Raw genomic sequence first — 18,434 nt, 5'->3', positions numbered from 1 at the left:
CTTTGTGATGTTCCCCCTCTGGCAGGTCCAGACTCTCCTCTGTGCTTCTGCTCTGAACAACATTTCAGAGGGCCTGGCCTTCTTGAGGTCTCTGAGCAGGATCCTGGACGCTGCATCATCTGGTAACTCTATTGTGCTTCTGAGGACTTTATGTGTCCGAGTGACACAATGGTGGTTTCTGTTTTACTGGACTTGTGTGCTAACCACAGTATAGGTTATGCTTGACTCTGTAATTGCATCATCAGGTCTGCAGCAGTGTGTTCTGGACACTCTGGTGAAGAGAGGAGCTGAGCTGTCATCTGATCACCATCTGGGGGTGAGTTGAGTCAGGTGGTGGGGGAGAATGCTGGACAGGCCTGGCGTATCAAAGTGGTTCAGGTGATCTTCAACTCCCACCTCCAGCAGAGCTTTGGCAGCAGTCTGAGTGAGGCTGGGGACTCATTGCTGATGGGGCTGTGCAGAGCTTTGGCTGCAAGCTGGTTGGTGCTTGTAGTGTTGCTAACCTCCTAACCAGATCTCATTAACTCCTCGTGTTTTGGGGAATGAAAGGTCCAGCTGAAACATCCACTCTTTGTCAGATTGTTGTCTTCATTCTGGTGGTAATTCAGCTTTAATTTATGACTTATGAGTTTGTGCTTGTAGCTTCTGTTACCTCACCATGTTCTCTTGTGTCTGCTCATAGCTCTGTGGACTTGAGTTACCTGAAACCTGAAGGATTCTCTCATTGTCTGCTGTTTGGAAAGGACTGACTTGTAACAGAGCTGGAAAACTCACCTGCCCATCCACTCTCCACCCACTCAGCCTTCTGAAGCCTTCACTTACCTCCCTGACACAGAAACTCTAAAAGTGAAACACAAGAAAGGACTCTAATAAATACTATATAAGCAATTCTGACTGCATACTCAGCAGTCGTTCTCTCGGGCAGTTCTGTGGTGTCTCCCTGCTCTGTCCCTCTGCAGGAAACCTACTTACCTGCCCCCCTGTCTTTGAACCTTCTCAAAATAAAAGCATGTAAAGCTTTAGCCTCATGTGGGCTGCGTTAGAGTCGATGCATTCCTGTAATCATGACACTGAGAGGTTGCTCCAGTGACTTAAATCATGTATTAATCGTAGTGGAGAGAAATTAATATGAATATTTCCTGTGTGAAGATGATGGTGTGATATCAAGGGAAAAGTCCTGAGATTTGGTTCCAAGATGGTGCCAGTGTTTTCGGCGAGCCGTCTCCTCGAGCTTTGTCTACTGTTTGCTATCCCATTTTCTATGATGTTCATCCTGCCCGTATTTTTAAGGAAGCGCTGAATACTATTGGGCCTTGTATTTTATTAATATTGAATGCATCACTGTCCTCAGGCTGTGTACCATCTGCCTCCAAGCATGCTGTTGTTCAACCCGCTATTAAGACGACTAATCTTGACTCCAGTGTTCTTTCAAATTATTGTTGTTCTTTCAATAATTGTTGTTCAAATTAATTGATTTCTAAGCTTCCCTTTTGGTCAAAGATCCTGAAAAAAGTGGTCTGTAAACAACTTCAGACCTTCTTAGACACCAGTGGTATTACTGAAAAATTCCAGTCGGGCTTCAAGCCTCGACATAGTACTGAGACAGCTTTGTTAACAGTTTTTAATGATCTCCTTTTAACCACTGATTCAGGTTGCTCTGTGGTTCTAGTCTTACTGGATCTGACTTCTGCTTTTGACACAGTAGATCACAAAATTTTATTATCAAGATTAGATCAAGTAGTTGGTCTTAAGGGCACAGCCTTATTATGGTTTAAATCTTATCTTTCAGAGAGGTCATTCTCTATCGCTATGGGGCAATACTCTTCCTCCTCTGCTCCCTTTCTCTGTGGTGTGCCCCAGGGGTCTGTTTTGGGCCCTATGTTATGCTCTCTGTACATTTGCCCTTGGGATCTATTTTCCAAAGATATAATATTTCTTTCCATTGTTATGCCGATGACATTCAAATTTATTTTCCTGTGAGTTTGAATGTCGCAGATCCATTGCATACATTGTTTAACTGTCTTCATGATGTGAGAACCTGGCTATCTCAAAACTCTCTTACCTTGAATGACAGTAAAACTGAAGTTAGTGTCTTTGACAGCCATATCCCTCTGAACCAACTAACCATTACCCTTGGCCCACTTGCTAGCTACCTCTCCCACATTGTAAGAGACCTTGGGATACTCTTGGATAGCTCCTTCAAATTAGAGAAACAAGTATCTACTGTGGTTAAATCCAGCTTCTATCAGCTACGTCAAATTTCTAAAGCCAAGCCTTTTCTCTCCCCCAAGGACCTTGAAAAGCTTATTCATGTATTCATTATCTCTAGACTGGACTGTTGTAACTCCCTCTATTTAGGCCTAGTACAGAACGCTGCTGCACGCCTTTTATCAGGTGCCAGAATGCATGATCATATTACTCCAGTTTTAGCTAACTTACACTGGCTTCCTGTGAAATTTCGCATTGATTTTAAAATTCTTTTACTCACTTATAAAATCTTAAATAACGTTGCCCCTGGCTATTTAACAGAACTTCTCCATTTGTATAATCCTAAAAAAGCACTAAGATCTTCAAACCAGATGCTCTTAATGCAACCTAAGTCCAGGCTGAAAACCAGAGGTGATCGTGTCTTTGCTATTGCAGCTCCTGAACTGTGGAACATTCTCCCTACTGCCATTCGCTCTTCTGAGTCTATTCAGTCTTTTCTTGCTTAAAGACCCATCTTTTTACTCTGGCTCTGACTTAAGATAGTTTGACTATCATTTGGTTGGCTTCTAAGTTTGTCTTGTCTTGTGTTGTTGTTTGGTAAATTTGTCTTGTTGTTTTTAAATTTGCTATATAAATAATTTTGATTTGATTGATTGATATCGGGGCTGCCACATGAAGGGGCAAAGTGAACAATTTTATGAATACCCCCGAAAAAAACTTTAATTAGTGTAAATTATCCTCTAATATCAACAATATCCTGGAACACCAACAGAGATCGTTGTGTTTCACTGGGAACACAAAACAGAGAAAATTCCAGACTGTCTGTTAAAGTTGTTGATGGTCAAAGATGAATGGATCTTCAGATCTGCTCTGCTGCAGTGACAGACTCTGCTGTGAGGCCCACAGTGACAGCAAACCCACAGAGATGCTCCACTAGAGGGCGACATCATCCAGTAGGCGGGGCTCTCCTTCTGCACTGTGTTCAACCATTGTGTCAATAATAAGTGCTGCTGTGAAGAGAACAATTCTCAGACTGAATGTTGAACATCAGCTAGTTTCTCCTGTTGATTTAAACCTTGTTGTACAGATGGAACATTGGCTGTGGATTATTCTTGCTGCTCTTTTCTTTGGTGAGATACAAACATCAACATGTTTCCTCTGCACACGACTCACAACAAGGACAGAAAGAGGAGATTTAATCATTTTACACTGTGGAACTTTTCAATAACTTCAATCATGTTTATTGATCCATCTCTTCCTCTGCATGTTCTGTTCTTCCTCAGAGTGTAAAGGAGAAGACAAAGTGATCCAGGAACAAGGAGATGTCATTGCTGCTGAAGGAGACACAGCTACACTTGGATGTAGATTTGAAACTAGTGATACAAGCCCGACTTTGTTCTGGTACAAACAGAAAATGAACGGCTCGCCAAAACTTTTAGTTCAACGATTTTTCTTATCAGCAGATAATTCTGAAGCAAAGGACAGATTTGATGCCGAAGTCGACAAGAAAGAAAAATCAGTTCCTCTGAAGATCCAGAAGCTTCAGCTGTCTCTGATTCTTGTGTGACTGATGACAAAGACAACAGAGAAATGAAGCAGTAAAGATCAGAGACAGAGACAGAGCTGCTGTGACAACCAAACTACAAGTTTTTGTGACACTGATGACAGTTTGTAAATGATGGAGGTCAGACAGAAAATAAGAAGTTTGTGTTCCTCTGGCGCACAAGAAAATCCTAGAGGAGCCTCCGACTTCACCCAGAGGCAGACTGGTGACAAACGTCATTTATTATAACACAAAAAACTGAGTACACTCCTCACATGTTTGTAAATATTTTGTTACATCTTTTCATGGGACAACATTGAAGATATGACAGTTGAATTTGGTGTTATTGCTCTCTCTCATACTGGTCACTGGAAGTCTAAAATCGCACATCATGGCAAAGAAATTCTCTGAGGATATATAAAAAAAAAATCGTTACTCTACTGTACATAAAGATGTCCTAGGCTTTAAGAATATCGCCAACAGCCTGAAACTGAGCTGCAGCACAGTGGCCAAGACCATACAGCAGTTTAACAGGACAGGTTCAGAACAAGCGTCGCCATGGTCGACCAAAGAAGTTGAGTGCACGTGCTCAGCGTCACATCCAGAGGTTGTCTTTTAAAAATAGATGTATGAGTGCTGCCAGTGCTGATGTTGTTCCCGTGGATGAAACACCCGACGGTGACACGTGGACCTGCCTGGAGACTGATGCATGATGAGGGCTGCGACGTCATGATGCCTGTAACGAAGAAACCACCTGAATGTTGCACTGCAGTGCAAAGCTAAGGCCGCTCCGAGACCGTCAGAACAAACCAAGCTACTGAGAACACAATCAGCAGAATATCTGTTATAATAGAAAATGATCATATCTGTCATTAAAACGATCATTAGCTGCACCTGAAGTCACACTGACGCGTCCATTTTCCTGTATGATTAATCAGAATATAAGAAGACGCACAGGGAGACGTCTGCCTCTGTACTTCAGCATCTTAACGCACACATACCGGATTATTTACACTTTACATTTTCAACGATAGATTTACTTTTAATGTAATATCTTCACAGTTCTAACTTTTTGCTGTTACATAAAGAACACTAAAATCCAGGCTGATTTCAGCGCCTGCTGTTTGCATGGAGCGCAGCGCAGTCCTGTCCTCTGTTTGCTCTTTGTTAGCTCACATCTCCAAAAAGTCCTCACAATCAGAAACGTCCCGCAGAGCTGTGATCAGGATCCTCCCTCAGAGGGACACTCACCTGTCCTGTGCAGCTTGATTTGGGGTTTCCAGGTGATATCCAGCAGTCTGCGCTGACGGTCGATCTCTTCCTCGTACTGGACGATCGTTTTTTCAAACTCCAAGAATATTTGTTCAGCAGCAGCAGTTAGTCGCTCGTTGATGAACTCTCTCAGATACTGAACTGAAGGCATCGTTGCTGCCGCAGCTCACACACTCAGCTCACACAACAACACAACACACTCTCCATACTGTCACACAGGAGGAAAGCTAACAGTATTCGAGCAATTTATTTTTGATCTGTTGTTTGGCTGATAACAAATTTACATTTCAGGTTTATTCAAATCTTAAATATTTAACATCTGGTTTAATGCATTTGAATTCCAGGGGCCACATTTCTTGATAAAAACCAATGATTTCACTTCCTGACAACTTCTTTCTTTTCAGTTTTTAATGTTTTGTCAAACATTAAATGCTATTTTACCTTATAGTGTTGTTTATCAGTCCCTGTGTGACTCATGTCTCATTCTAGTACGAACCACGATAAATCCTTTCTGCTGTTCATGTCAAACTTAAAGATCTTATACTAAAACAAACATAAGAGAACACAAGAAGCATTAATCAGCTCAGTGATGGAGAACATTTGGCTCGTTGTCCTTGCACACAGTGCAAAGTGCTCCATCCTCCCTCCTCACAGTGATTCAAATGCTGCTAACAGTCTGTGAACCAGGAGGAAGAGGAAGTGAGAGAAGTGAGACTCAAAGAGGAGACAGAGGGCGACATCATCCAGTAGGCGGGGCTCTCCTTCTGCACTGTGTTCAACCATTGTGTCAATAATAAGTGCTGCTGTGAAGAGAACAATTCTCAGACTGAATGTTGAACATCAGCTAGTTTCTCCTGTTGATTTAAACCTTGTTGTACAGATGGAACATTGGCTGTGGATTATTCTTGCTGCTCTTTTCTTTGGTGAGATACAAACATCAACATGTTTCCTCTGCTTAAATAAATGTGTGAGTCTGATTAATGGTGACTTTTTAATCATGTTTATTGATCCATCTCTTCCTCTGCATGTTCTGTTCTTCCTCAGAGTGTAAAGGAGAAGACAAAGTGATCCAGGAACAAGGAGATGTCATTGCTGCTGAAGGAGACACAGTTACACTTGACTGCAAATACGAAACAACTTCTGCATTTCCATATTTGTTCTGGTACAAACAGGACGTGAACGACTATCCGAAATATGTTTTACGGCGAGATGCTTCTGGAACTGAAAACGCTCAAGAGTTCCCGAAGGACAGATTTGATGCTGAACTCAACAAGACATCAGTTTCTCTGAAGATCCAGAAGCTTCAGCTGTCTGACTCTGCTGTGTACTACTGTGCTCTGCAGCCCACAGTGACAGGAAACAGCAAAACTCTGTACAAAAACCTTTGGAGCAAAGACAACAGAATACTCCACAACATCCACTAGAGGGAGCCACACACTGTTAAACCTCTGATTCTTGTGTCATTGGACTGATGACAAAGACAACAGAGAAATGAAGCAGTAAAGATCAGAGACAGAGACAGAGCTGCTGTGGAAGCACAGAACTGTTTGATTGGCTGAGCTATTACAATGGCCCCGCCCACTGAACCTGAGCTCATCCAATGACATTATTTGTTGGTCATTGTGCTGCAGTGGAAGAACATTGTTCATGTGCTGTCTGTCTGGCTTTAATAACTTAATAATAAATAAATAATAAATAATTTAATTCTTTCTTTTTCCAGGACTCACATTATAGGTGTGTAAGATCTCACCTGGATGCCTTCTGCCCTCACAAAATCAGGTTTTCGCCAGAAAACTTCCCTAATATCTACAAAGGTGTTTCAACACCGTTCAGACAGACATCAGTTTATCTGCCAGTTTTGAAAACTACATAGTGGTGCATTGTTTTGGCAGTGTTACACACCGAATGGACCCAGTGCAGGTGGTGGGAGACAGAAGGACTCTGGCCAAAATAACATCTCTGATGGACAGAGTCTCCCACCCCATGCATGTAAATGTTGCTGAACTACAGAGCTCCTTCAGTGACAAACTGCTGCGTCCTCAATGGATGAAGAAGTGATTCAGCAGGTCCTTCCTCCCTGCAGCTGCCAGACTGCACAATCAGAACTGTTCCCAACAGAGAGGTTTACATCAGCGCTTCAACTGATTCACACTGCAACCTGGGTTCGCCTCTTATCTGTATTTAATTTTATGTAACTTTAATAACTGTACTGTAATATCTGAAAGACATTACAGGCCACCAGCTGGACCCTCTGCAGTTCGCCTACCGGGCAAACAGGTCGGTGGATGATGCAGTGAACATGGGGCTGCATTACATCCTGCAACACCTTGACCGCCCGGGAACTTATGCCAGGGTCCCGTTTGTGGACTTTAGTTTGGCTTTTAACACCATTGTGCCTGAACTTCTTTCCCCCAAACTCTCCCAGCTCAGCGTGTCACCAGATACCTGTCAGTGGATCGCCAGCTTCCTGACAGACAGAAAGCAACAAGTGAGGCTGGGGGAGATCACCTCTGAAACCCAGTCCCTCAGTATTGGTGCCCCTCAAGGATGTGTCCTCTCACCACTACTGTTCTCCCTCTACACTAACGACTGCACCTCCAATAACTCAGCTGTCAAACTCCTAAAGTTTGCAGATGACACCACTGTCATTGGCCTCATTCAAGATGGTGATGAGTCTGCATACCGGCAGGAAGTTGAGCAGCTGGTACTCTGGTGCAGTCAGCACAATCTGGAGCTGAACACTCTTAAGACTGTAGAGATGACAGTGGACTTCAGGAGACATCCCTCAACTCTGCTCCCCCTCACCATATCAGACAGCCCTGTGTCAACTGTGAAGACCTTCAAGTTCCTGGGTACAACCATCTCCCAGGACCTGAAGTGGGAGACCAACATCAACTCCATCCTCAAAAAGACCCAGCAGAGGATGTACTTCCTGAGACAACTGGGGAAGTACAGTCTTCCACAGGAGCTGCTGATCCAGTTCTACACTGCGGTCATTGAGTCTGTCCTGTGCTCCTCCATCACAGTCTGGTATGGTGCAGCCACTAAACAGGACAGGAGCAGACTGCAGCGGACTGTACGGGCAGCAGAAAGGATCATCGGCACCCCCCTGCCCTCCATCCAGGATCTGTACCTCTCAAGAACCAGGAAACGGGCAGGGAAAATCATCACAGACCCCTCACACCCTGCACACAGACTTTTTGATCTGCTGCCCTCTGGCAGACGGTACAGAAGCCTGCAGACCAGGACCACCCGACACAGGAACAGTTTCTTTCCCCTCGCCATCTCCCTTCTTAACAGTTGACCTGTCACACTGCTCCCACTGCCAGACTGCAGCTGCACCTTATGTACATTTTGTAGTATTCACTCCACCTCATTCATTTCTGTATTTTATGTATATAAGTTTAGATTCGTTATTTATAGTTGGATTACACAGCTTTGTGTACGTATGTGTAATGTGTATATAGACACGTGTGTGTGTGTGTGTGTGTGTGTGTGCTGTGCTTGAGAGCCACCATCTACCGGAACCAAATTCCCCATATGTGTCTGCACATATACTTGGCCAATAAACACGATTCTGATTCTGATTCTGGTTCTGTACAGTACTCTGTTTACTCTGTTTTGGGTAACTCTTGTCCATGATGTAAATAATACATTGTGTTTGTTTCTGTTCTGTGTGCTGTTTGTTTGTAAATGTGTTTGGTTCGGGGGGGGGGGGGGGGGGGGGGGGGTTCTCCTGCTGTTACAACCAAACAATTAAAAGATTATTCTATTCTATTCTATTCTATTCTATTCTATTCGTTTTAGTGGTCTGTGATTGACAACCAGGAGTCATTGTGATTGACGTGAATGATCATTTTCTTAGACAATAGTTTCAGATTTTTATTTTAATGAGGTTTCATTTCAGTGAAGTTTGTGGTGTACTCTTTTTTTATCTGACCCAAACACGCGCCAATGAGAGGGACAAAATCCTCTGACTCTGCTTCCAACAGGAAGTGACTGCTAGTCGTTGCTATAGCAACATGTAAACACTGCTTTTGCGTGGAAACCAGTTAATGCAGTTCGCTCCAGGTTGACGCGCATGTCGTTAAATACAGAAAAGCGCAACGCGCTCGGTCTTCAAACCTGACGTTTGAAAGGCTTTTGTATCATTTTCAATCATAACAGGAGCTGTAGTTTAGTTCAGTCACTGAAATCTGTCATGTCGGCGCAAAGAGGAAACCAAGAGCAGAAAGAAACAAACACAGAGCCAGGCGGAGACACCGCGGAGGAGGACGGCGGGGAGCCGGGAGGAGAGGAGGTGAGGTCCGGCAGCTCGGCTTCAGGTGAGTCCAGGTGGGCTGGAGCTCCTGACAGTGTTCGGATAAATACTCAGGAATAAAGAGAATGTGACCTTTTTCACAGCAGCAGAGACTCGTGTGGCGCAACTCACATCAAAGGTTTTATTACACTGGAGGGGAGAAATACTGAAATGCTGTTTGTCTGGATTGTGACTGAGCACGGCCAGACTCGATAGCACCTCTGTGTCTCTGTGTGTGGTTGCAGTCAAGGTGGTGCTGGTGCCGGAGGGCCACGTGATGACGGTGGCGTTTGCTATCGAGCTCAGCATTCACGAGCTGAAGCGTCACCTCGCCTCAGAGCTCCGAGTCCCAGCAGACGTGCTTCAGATCTCTCTGGACGGTTCGTTTCTTTCTCCTGACCCAGTATGAAGCTTCCAGATCCCTCAGCTCATCTGGATCCGGTCTTTTATCAGTTCCCAGAGTCAGAACCAGACACGGAGAAGCTGCATTCAGCTTTTATGCTCCTTATATCTGGAACAAACTCCCAGAAAGCCTCAGATCAGCTGAAACACTCAGTTTATTTAAATCCAGGTTGAAGACTCACCTGTTCTCAGCTGCATTTGAATAAAGCACCAAATCCACACTTTTAAGATTAAACTTCAAAACTTACATTTAACTACTGATTTTATCTTTTGCTTGTTTTAATCAATCTTAAATCCTGCTTTTTATTTGTTTTTGTTTCTAATGTCTCTGTGAAGCACTTTGAATCACCTTGTTGTTGAATTGTGCTCTATAAAAAAACTTGCCTTACTTCCACAAGTTTTTCTACAGAGTCGCACTTTGAAGATGACGACTAGTGGACATAGGTGTCAGTTGTCTAGATAACCCTACAAAGTCTTTACTGTCCTGCCATATGACAGTCACTAGTATCCTGACTGGTAGTTGCTTCAGTTATTTGCCTTCAAGTTGAGAGGAGTGTTTTTTTCATTTCCTATGATGTTTGGTCACCAAGTCGCTGCGAGCTGCTGCCTGTGTGGATACAGATTAACGGGTCAGTGTGTTTTTAGGCAGAGCGGTGGAGGAACACAAGAGTCTGATGGAGCTCGGCGTCAGGCCTCACAGCTCCACCCGGATGGAAATGAGCTCCACTGACCCAAGCTTCCACCCACTCCGCCCTGTTCGCCCCCTAGAGCACGACAGCATGCCCGATGTTATCACCGTCCAAGTTGAAGCAGGTACGAATACACAAGCTGCTACCTGTCCGTATACACAAAGTGCTTCCATTAGACATGAAAGCACTAAGAAATCACGAGTTACATCTGATTTATATAAAACTACAAGACTCCATAGGAAATAACACTGTAAAGATAAGGATAAGAGAGAATCCTCATAATGTGACGTGCATTCATTTGAACCGACTTTTAGCTAAACAAGTTTGCCAGACCTGGTTTAATCCTGGTGCCAAGCTAAAGATTTCCATACAAAGATATGCCGTCTTTGAAAAACCTTCAGTCATTGTCTCTCAGATGGGGGGGTGCTTCAGGAGGTGGTGGTGGAGATTGAGCGCCCACGCCATCAGAAAGCCTTCCTCGGTGGCTACAGGCATCGGCTGACGGGGCTGGAGTACCATCACGCCGCAGTCCAGACGCTGCCCAAGAGGAGACCCGATAGAGGAGTGGCGGTCTTCAGCCGCGACACACAGGTACAGAAAACAGCTTCAAAAGCACCACAGTTTATATCAGAGTCAAAACTGGGACTAAATAAGTCTTTACATAAATAATGAAAAAGATCGGCACAGGACGCCCAGACTTCATGTTCAAATTAAACAATGTAATTCTAGAGATAAGCAGCGAGTGTAATGAGCTCCCTGGACCAACAGAGACAAACACCTCTGAGGATTACAGCGCTCAGCTGATGTGCTCATTTAAACATTCATCTACTTTTTTTGGTTAAAATCTCTTAAACTCTCCACACTCGAGGTTTTATATGGTCAGTGCTGCAGCTTTCTGTCAGTTTTACCTCACAGGGGATCTTTTCTTATTCCTTTCATTTATCCCATCACAGTCAATACTTACTTAATTTCAGTTTGAATTCAGTTTTAGTTACTACTCGAGTACTATTACACCCAATGTCAATGAGATTAACATTACAGTAATCTTATTATTTATTAAAAACCTTCCATTAACCACACTGAAACAAAACCCAGCCGAGTCAAACAAAACAAAGTCACGAGGTCTGTCTGCAGGCCGGAAGCTCCTCACACAACTTTCACATTTTTTGGTATTAACTTTGTCTACATGTTTAAAGATGTTGCTCTTAAAGCCAGTCAGCCCCTGATTTAGTTTGTTTTCTCTGTTTCAGACAGTAGAGCTGAAGTCTCAGGCTCAGCAGTGTCCAGTCAGTGCCTCCACCCAGATGACTGGCATCGGCTGCTACGTCTCCTGCATGAACGACAGGTTGGTGACTCCAGGGACCTACACCACTGCTGATGAGCACCACGACCGGAGGCTGAGAGCTGTGAGTGTACACTGAGCGTGTGTGGTTGCAATGCAGTGTTTCTGAGTACCTGCTGTACCAAGTGTTTGGACACACCTGCTCTTTCATGCTGTTTCCAGCTCTGTAGAACAAAACTGAAGATATCAAAACTAGGAAATAACACATTTGAGCTTCATAGTGCGAGTGATGATTCAGTGTTGCCTTGGCTTCTGAATAGAAATGTGACCAGCAATGCTGCGCTGTTAGAGCTCAGCATGCTTTATGGTGGGAACACATGCTCAGATTTCTGAGGCTTCAGGCTGCTGGCCCTCTGTGTTACAGTGAAGTCTTGCTCTGCTTCTTCATCTCGGGGATTCACGGTGTTTGAACTTTCAGATTTTTGGTGTTTGAAATGGTTTCGATGTCTTCAGTCTCGTTCTGCATCACAGAAGATGAAGAGCAGTTTGTGTGTGTAGTTATCATATACGCAGTCAATTCAGTCCCACTAAATATAAAAAATACATTTAGTGGGACTAAGTATATGACCCGTCACACACCCAGGTGATCCGTCTGCAGACGTTTGCTCGGCGCTGGTTGGCCCAGCAGGCGGTGGACCACCTGCGGAAGGAGCGAGCCCGGCGGTTGGCCTGGCTGGAGATGCAGGAAAGGAGGAGGAACGAGGAGAAAGAGGAGCAGCTGAGAGACCGCCGAAACCGCTGGCTGAATCCGAAGAGGCAGGAGGACTTCAACCTGCTGTACCAAGCTCTGGAGAGTAGGCTTTAGGGGCAGGAGGAGTTCCCCGCTTTATGTCTGTGAATGCAGCAGAGCAGTTACGTATTTAACTTTGTGTGTCTCAGAGTGGAGGAACGAGGAGGAGCAGAGGATCAGCTCGTCCCTGCGAGGAGCTGAGAGGAAAGCAGCTCTCTGCGCGCTGCTGGACCAGGAGATGGATCTCATTGCTGCTATCGGACGCCATCACATCGCCGTTCACAGCGACAACTACGACAAAGCTGTCAGGAACTTCCTGGACAAGGTCAGAGGTCGCTCCACCTACTCTACTCCAGCTCTCAACCCAATTTCATAATTTATCTTTTATATGCAAATGAAAGTCATCATTAAACACAAAAAGAGAACCATGGTTAAGTGTGTAGTCACATCATCTTAATTTGATTTGGATTTTACGCACCTTCAGTTTGTTGCGGTGCTCGTTAGAAGATGTTTAATACAAGGTGGAGCCTGTTTCATTCTTATTCACGGCACTTCAGTCAGTGCAAGGCTGCTTGCTACACTTACAAGCACTCTCATCACATGCTTTCGTAGCACGATGTTCCAAAGAGATTCTAATGCTGTCAGTAATGTTTGGGTTTCTTATGGTGTTTCACACCAAATGTGACAATAAGCTTGTTGTTCGTTGTGAATCATCGATCGCAACCAGAATCTAAAAGTGTGCCGGAAGAATCTCAGCTTTCTTTACATAATGTAAAGCAAATTTTTGGCCACAGATCTAATATTTTATGCTGTACTGACATGTGTTATGAGGCATAGCTTCTAAGTTTGAAAACCTGATCTTGCATTCTTTCCGATGGCCAGCAGAGGGCGACTCCTCTGCTTGTAAAAAAAAACCAGTTCAGTTCTGCAGGAGTTTAAAGAAATGACTCGTTTGGCTCACTTGATTAGGAAAGACTTTCCTGATCAGTCTTTATTTAACGTATCCTCGTTGGAATCGGAGAGACCTTGCACTCTTTCCTTAGTGACTGTCCAAGAGTGGAGGGTGTTCTGGGAATCCATCCTACCTGACAAACCATCCTACCCGTTGTTTCTACACATGCGCACAACACGAAATTAAGTGGCGACCTGCCCTACCCTTGTGAATATGAGCTAGAAACATACTTTAACAGGTAAAATGAAGTGGCAAAGCGTCCTGGCTTTATGATTATGGGCTACAGCATACTCTGATGGGCAACGTGAAGTGGCAAACCGTCATACCTGCGTAAATTTGCTGGAATTACTCTGTGACAGCAGAAATGTGCATAAACTACTTACGGTAGGACGTTTTGCCAAAGTAGGATGGTTTGTGAAAATAGAGGGTCCCTTAGTTTCGAGTCAGATCCCCACCCACACGGTGATCACAGAAACACTCAACTTTAAAACAGGACTTGGGTGAGACCTTGGTGGCTACAGCCATCTTTTATATACAGTCTCTGGTTTCTCCGTAAACGCTGGGGTGACTGTGGGATGCTCAGAGCAAACTTCAGAGGAGCGTTCGGTCTCACAGGTACTGACACTGTGCTGTATCTGCTCCAGTCTGCGTCTCCTCATCAAAGGCGAGCAGCGGACGGTCGTCTGATTGAGATTGAAACTCAGAACACCATCAGAGCCCGAGAGCTGCGAGATCTGTACAACAGCATCAGCCTGACCACCGTCAGCCAGGAGCAGAGGCTCCACTTCCTCATGACACTGAAACACACTGTCAAGGTAAAACACACACAGTTCTTTCACAGCTAACAGTACTCTGATGTCGTCCTGTTATTATTTATATTATTTTGGGGCCTTTTGCCTTATTCAGTAACGTAGTCATGGGGAGGGGACAGGAAAGCAGGGACTCGCTGAGCACAAACAGGTCAGACTGAGACACAACATTTCAGCCTTGTAGCAGTTGGTCAGCTGCTCATGCTGTTACGTTTTTATCAAAGATAAGTGGAAGTGAATCGCGCACGGTTCATAGCATAAATGAGTCCTGAGGCTCAGTGGTTAGGACCACTGCCTGCACGGTGAGAGGTTACTGGGTTCATTCCTCTGGGAGCTTCAGTTTTTTCCCCTTTGAATGTTTCACTGTGTCACTCTGAATCTCATGAGTTTCACTTCTTGGTCAAAAGTGTTATTTTTAGAATAAAACAACCTTTTCATAACCAAAACATTGACTATTACAGAAGTGTACACATTCAACAGAAAACTATTTACTGTCACCAAAATCCCGGGGCGACCGTGGCTCAGGGGGTTGGGAAGCGTATCTGTAACCAGAAGGTCGCCAGTTCGATCCCCGGGCTCTCTGTCCTGGTCGCTGTGTCCTTGGGCAAGACACTTTCCCCTACCGCCTACTGGTGATGGTGCGATATGGCAGCCTCGCTTCTGTCAGTCTGCCCCAGGGCAGCTGTGGCTACAACTGTAGCTGCCTCCACCAGTGTGTGAATGCGAGAGTGGTGTTGTAAAGTGCTTTTGGGTGCCTTGAAAAGCGCTATATAAATCCAATCCATTATTATTATTAAAATGCCAAATATATGAAGCTCACGATATGAAGCTCAGACAAGTAGTGCCCTTCAGAATAAAAGTCTGTGCTTTGTGTTGCCTTGTTCATAATTTGACACATCAACTTTACTGACCTGGAGATACGTACGTACATCAAAATACCGTAAATATCTGTTTTACATGAGCAGTGCGGTTGCGCTGAAATTTTCTTTCTTCCATGCTCATTGGACAGGAGCAGGAGTGTGCGCTGACCCGGGACATCGTGGATTTGGTTGACAGGGAGGTAGACCTGATGACTCGAGGGGTCAAATCAGCCAAGTTGGAGGGCCTGAGGAAGAGGATCTGTACTCTGTTACTTCAGTACATCAAAACTCCAGCTTTCAACCCTGAGGTGGCCAAGCTGCTGAAGGTGAGCGACCATCCCTCCTCATCTCACGTGTTTGGCACAATCTCAAATATGATTTCATATGTAAAATTAAAAATCTGCCCCAGGTTCCCCAGAATCCTTCCCAGCTGAAGAATGACATGATACTCTGCCAATACTGTCATCGTTACCTGCGCCTCACGGACTTCATTATGTCGGCCAGCGGCAGTCCGAACCGCCAGTGCCGCCAGTGCGCCAGACTCAACAACATAGCCAGATCTCGCCATGACTTCACCTTTTACAAAAGCATCCTGATGAGGCTGAGAGCCGACGAGCAGAGGCTCAACGCAGAAGCTAAGATCCCCTTCCTGCTGAAGGTGAACTGCTTTCATTGTGTATAATGAACAGCTCCACTGATTTCACTCTTTTGTCTACAGAAGTCTGCCATCTTCATCGTTTCAGGTGCAAGACATGCAGTACTTGGTGGAAGCAGTGTGGGCGTCCCGGTCGGCCCTCAGCGCCAACATCGATCTCTACAACCTGGCGTTTGTTCGGTGGGATCGTCAGAAGGACTGGAGCCCCTGGAACTGCATTCTGCTGTCCAAAGAAGAGACCTCAGCTCACTTAGAGGTGGAGGACGTCCACACGGTCTGTACATGTCTGAACAATATCAATTTATCTTTTGTTGAGAGAAAGTCCGTATTAGGACAGCCCCTCTCAGCTTCCACTAGAAGGAACTCTGACTCTGTTTCACTTCTGAATCGACCTCCTTAATGCTAATCTCTGTGAACAGGTACCTGCATACCACGTCCACCGCCTACATTTCACGCTTTGCCCGTCCAAAACGTGAAGTGTTCACGCATGCAGAAGTTACAGCAAGTTGCAGTAACAGCAACAGAGGGAGATATTTTATTTCCAGCCAACATGAAAATTTAAACAGACAGCAACACATTTACATGTAAATACATATTAGTCCCTAGCTTAATCGATTCTGACGATTTAGGACCTTGGAATGTACTTATTGGCACTTTTTGCTCATTACCGACTTCTTGGCTTTAAATATATTATCTCGCCCTGCTGGTAATGCAACTTCTGCATACGTGTCCATTTCATGTTTTGGAGAGGTAAAGTGTGAAATGGACACGATGGACGGCGTGCCTATTACACGTTTTGCGGTTTGACATGTATCCAGAGCCTGAAGCCATCAGCCCAGAGCTGTTGACTCGTTCCGTTACGGATGGTTTTTGGCGCAGCACCTGCTCATGTTTCTGGCTCCAATGTTGTTCTTAGCTTTGTACAAAGCTTACATATTTACACTGTAATTGTACATTTGATTGTTTTACATTTTATTTGTTTTGGTGGCATTTTACATTGTTAAGCACTTTGTGCAGCAGGGACTGTTTGGAAATGTGCTGTATAAATAGACTTGCCCTTGATGAATTCTCTAAGCCTGTGTGTGTTTGTGTGTTCAGACATACGACACAACGTTAATCCACGAGATCGAACGCAAACACGCACAAGCTCGACGCCACTTCAGCCAGGTTCCCGTTATGTCCGAGCAGCTGGATACTCACCCTGCTGCTGTCCTTGGCAACCAACTTGTCTCCAAGCCCATTACCATGGCAATAATCAAGCATACCAGAGACACTCAGACCTCAGATCATTAACACTCTGTGCAGTTTTATTTCTTCTGCCTCATATTTCTTGTAACTTTCATTTGAAGTCTACAGTAAAGCTTATGTTGGTTCTGACTTTTGTACATTTATTTCTCTGATTTGACTTTTAAGGTAGAGGCTCATCTTAAAATGTCTCATACAAACATCTCAAGGATGTTTTGAGTTTGCCAAGATGTTCAGCTTTATGAAAAGTCATGTGCTTAACAAGCTTTTATATTCATAGCTTGATGTTTGGCCTGGTATGCAGGGTGAACTGTGGGGCCTTATTCAGTATCAGCGCAAGTTGCCATAAGAAGACATTCAGTTTCTAGATGATGATACTCACACTTACCAGTGACGGCAGAACAGAATCCCAGCAGAGACGGGATATAGGACAGACTGGTTTTAGATTTTAACAAATTAAAAACTGTTCACAGTTACAGATTGTGTGTCCAAATGCAGGTTAAAGCTCCATCATGCAAAGCAATCTTCTCTGGACCATTGTTTCAAATTTGAACTTTTTTTTGGCAACTGTGGATGTGTTATTAGACTAAAGGGGGGGGGCAACCCGCTCATTATCAGCGCAGAGTTCAAACACCTGCATCTCAGATAATGGTGGTGCCTCAGTGGAACCAGCAGCGTACTTGTAGAGTCCATGTGCTGAACTGGCCAGCCTGCAGTCCAGACGTTTTACTAGCTGAGAACATCTGGAGCCTCATAAAGCAAAAGAAACCATAAAGAATACTCGAGTATCGAGCAGCTACAATCATCCATCCTCCCCCAGGTCCAGGAGCAGAAACAGATGTTACACAAGCTGTCGCTGATTTGCGACCCCTGGACACTATCAACCTGTTATAAACAGGTAAATTCAAAGTGAATTTAAACAGCATCAACATCTTTAATGTAAATTGATGTCTGCTGCTCTCAGTGTAATTTACCATTGACCATGAACACCGCAGCTGCTCTGCAGCAGTCAAACATCGAGCATCACTGTAAATTTCACTGAAAACTAACCAGTGTAGCCTGCACGAAACTTTACCAGACTGACAGAATAACATCAACTATAACCGGTTATGTCAAAGCTAAAGATGTTTATTAACTCGTACAACAGACTGAGATGCTGAGTTCTACAAGTGAGAACTTTATTTACAACCACACATTGAGCAGTCTGTTGTAGGCAGTATTCTTTTGGAGATTGTGTTTTAGGTTTATCCCATGATCTTAAAAACTAAAGCTAAAAGGCATTTCCAAAACATTTCACTTTATGTTAGGAAAAATGCAAAAATGCACACAAAAGATGAGGCTAGAAATCAATGTTGACTGTTAGTGACCTTCAGGCCTTCAGATGGGTTTAGATCAAGTTTTATAAGAAAAAAAAAACTAATATAGTG

At 44.3% G+C, this 18,434-nt stretch overlaps 1 protein-coding gene across 3 annotated transcripts; it reads left to right on the top strand.

The window, feature by feature from the left end:
- Window positions 1-9,023: 9,023 nt before the first annotated feature.
- On the top strand, window positions 9,024-17,139 carry iqub (IQ motif and ubiquitin domain containing). Of its 3 annotated transcripts, none has more exons than XM_085440210.1 (12): window positions 9,024-9,348; window positions 9,569-9,703; window positions 10,371-10,538; window positions 10,830-11,005; window positions 11,665-11,820; window positions 12,355-12,550; window positions 12,636-12,811; window positions 14,083-14,253; window positions 15,257-15,433; window positions 15,517-15,765; window positions 15,851-16,036; window positions 16,861-17,139. In XM_085440210.1, exons 1-12 carry the CDS (start codon window positions 9,225-9,227, stop codon window positions 17,053-17,055), a joined length of 2,109 nt encoding a protein of 702 aa, XP_085296336.1. In that variant the 5' UTR covers window positions 9,024-9,224; the 3' UTR covers window positions 17,056-17,139. The 3 variants fall into 3 exon arrangements, with proteins under 3 accessions (XP_085296336.1, XP_085296335.1, XP_085296337.1); XM_085440209.1 differs by having other exon boundaries at window positions 12,340-12,550; XM_085440211.1 differs by lacking the exon at window positions 9,569-9,703 and having other exon boundaries at window positions 12,340-12,550.
- The last annotated feature ends 1,295 nt before the right edge of the window (window positions 17,140-18,434 follow it).

Source organism: Copadichromis virginalis, linkage group LG18 (genome assembly GCF_057382275.1).
Source record: "Copadichromis virginalis isolate Kocher_CV1m ecotype Utaka linkage group LG18, C_Virginalis_male_GT1.1, whole genome shotgun sequence".
In the NCBI taxonomy this organism is placed as follows: domain Eukaryota; kingdom Metazoa; phylum Chordata; class Actinopteri; order Cichliformes; family Cichlidae; genus Copadichromis; species Copadichromis virginalis.
This window is presented reverse-complemented; position numbering and strand designations above follow the sequence as displayed.

Excerpts from the sequence above, each read along its gene's own strand:
- iqub (XM_085440209.1), top strand. The coding sequence starts at position 9,225 with ATGTCGGCGCAAAGAGGAAACCAAGAGCAGAAAGAAACAAACACAGAG. Across the intron at positions 9,704-10,370 it reads GCTTCAGATCTCTCTGGACG|GCAGAGCGGTGGAGGAACAC; the intron begins GTTCGTTTCTTT and ends GTGTGTTTTTAG. Across the intron at positions 11,006-11,664 it reads TCTTCAGCCGCGACACACAG|ACAGTAGAGCTGAAGTCTCA; the intron begins GTACAGAAAACA and ends TCTCTGTTTCAG.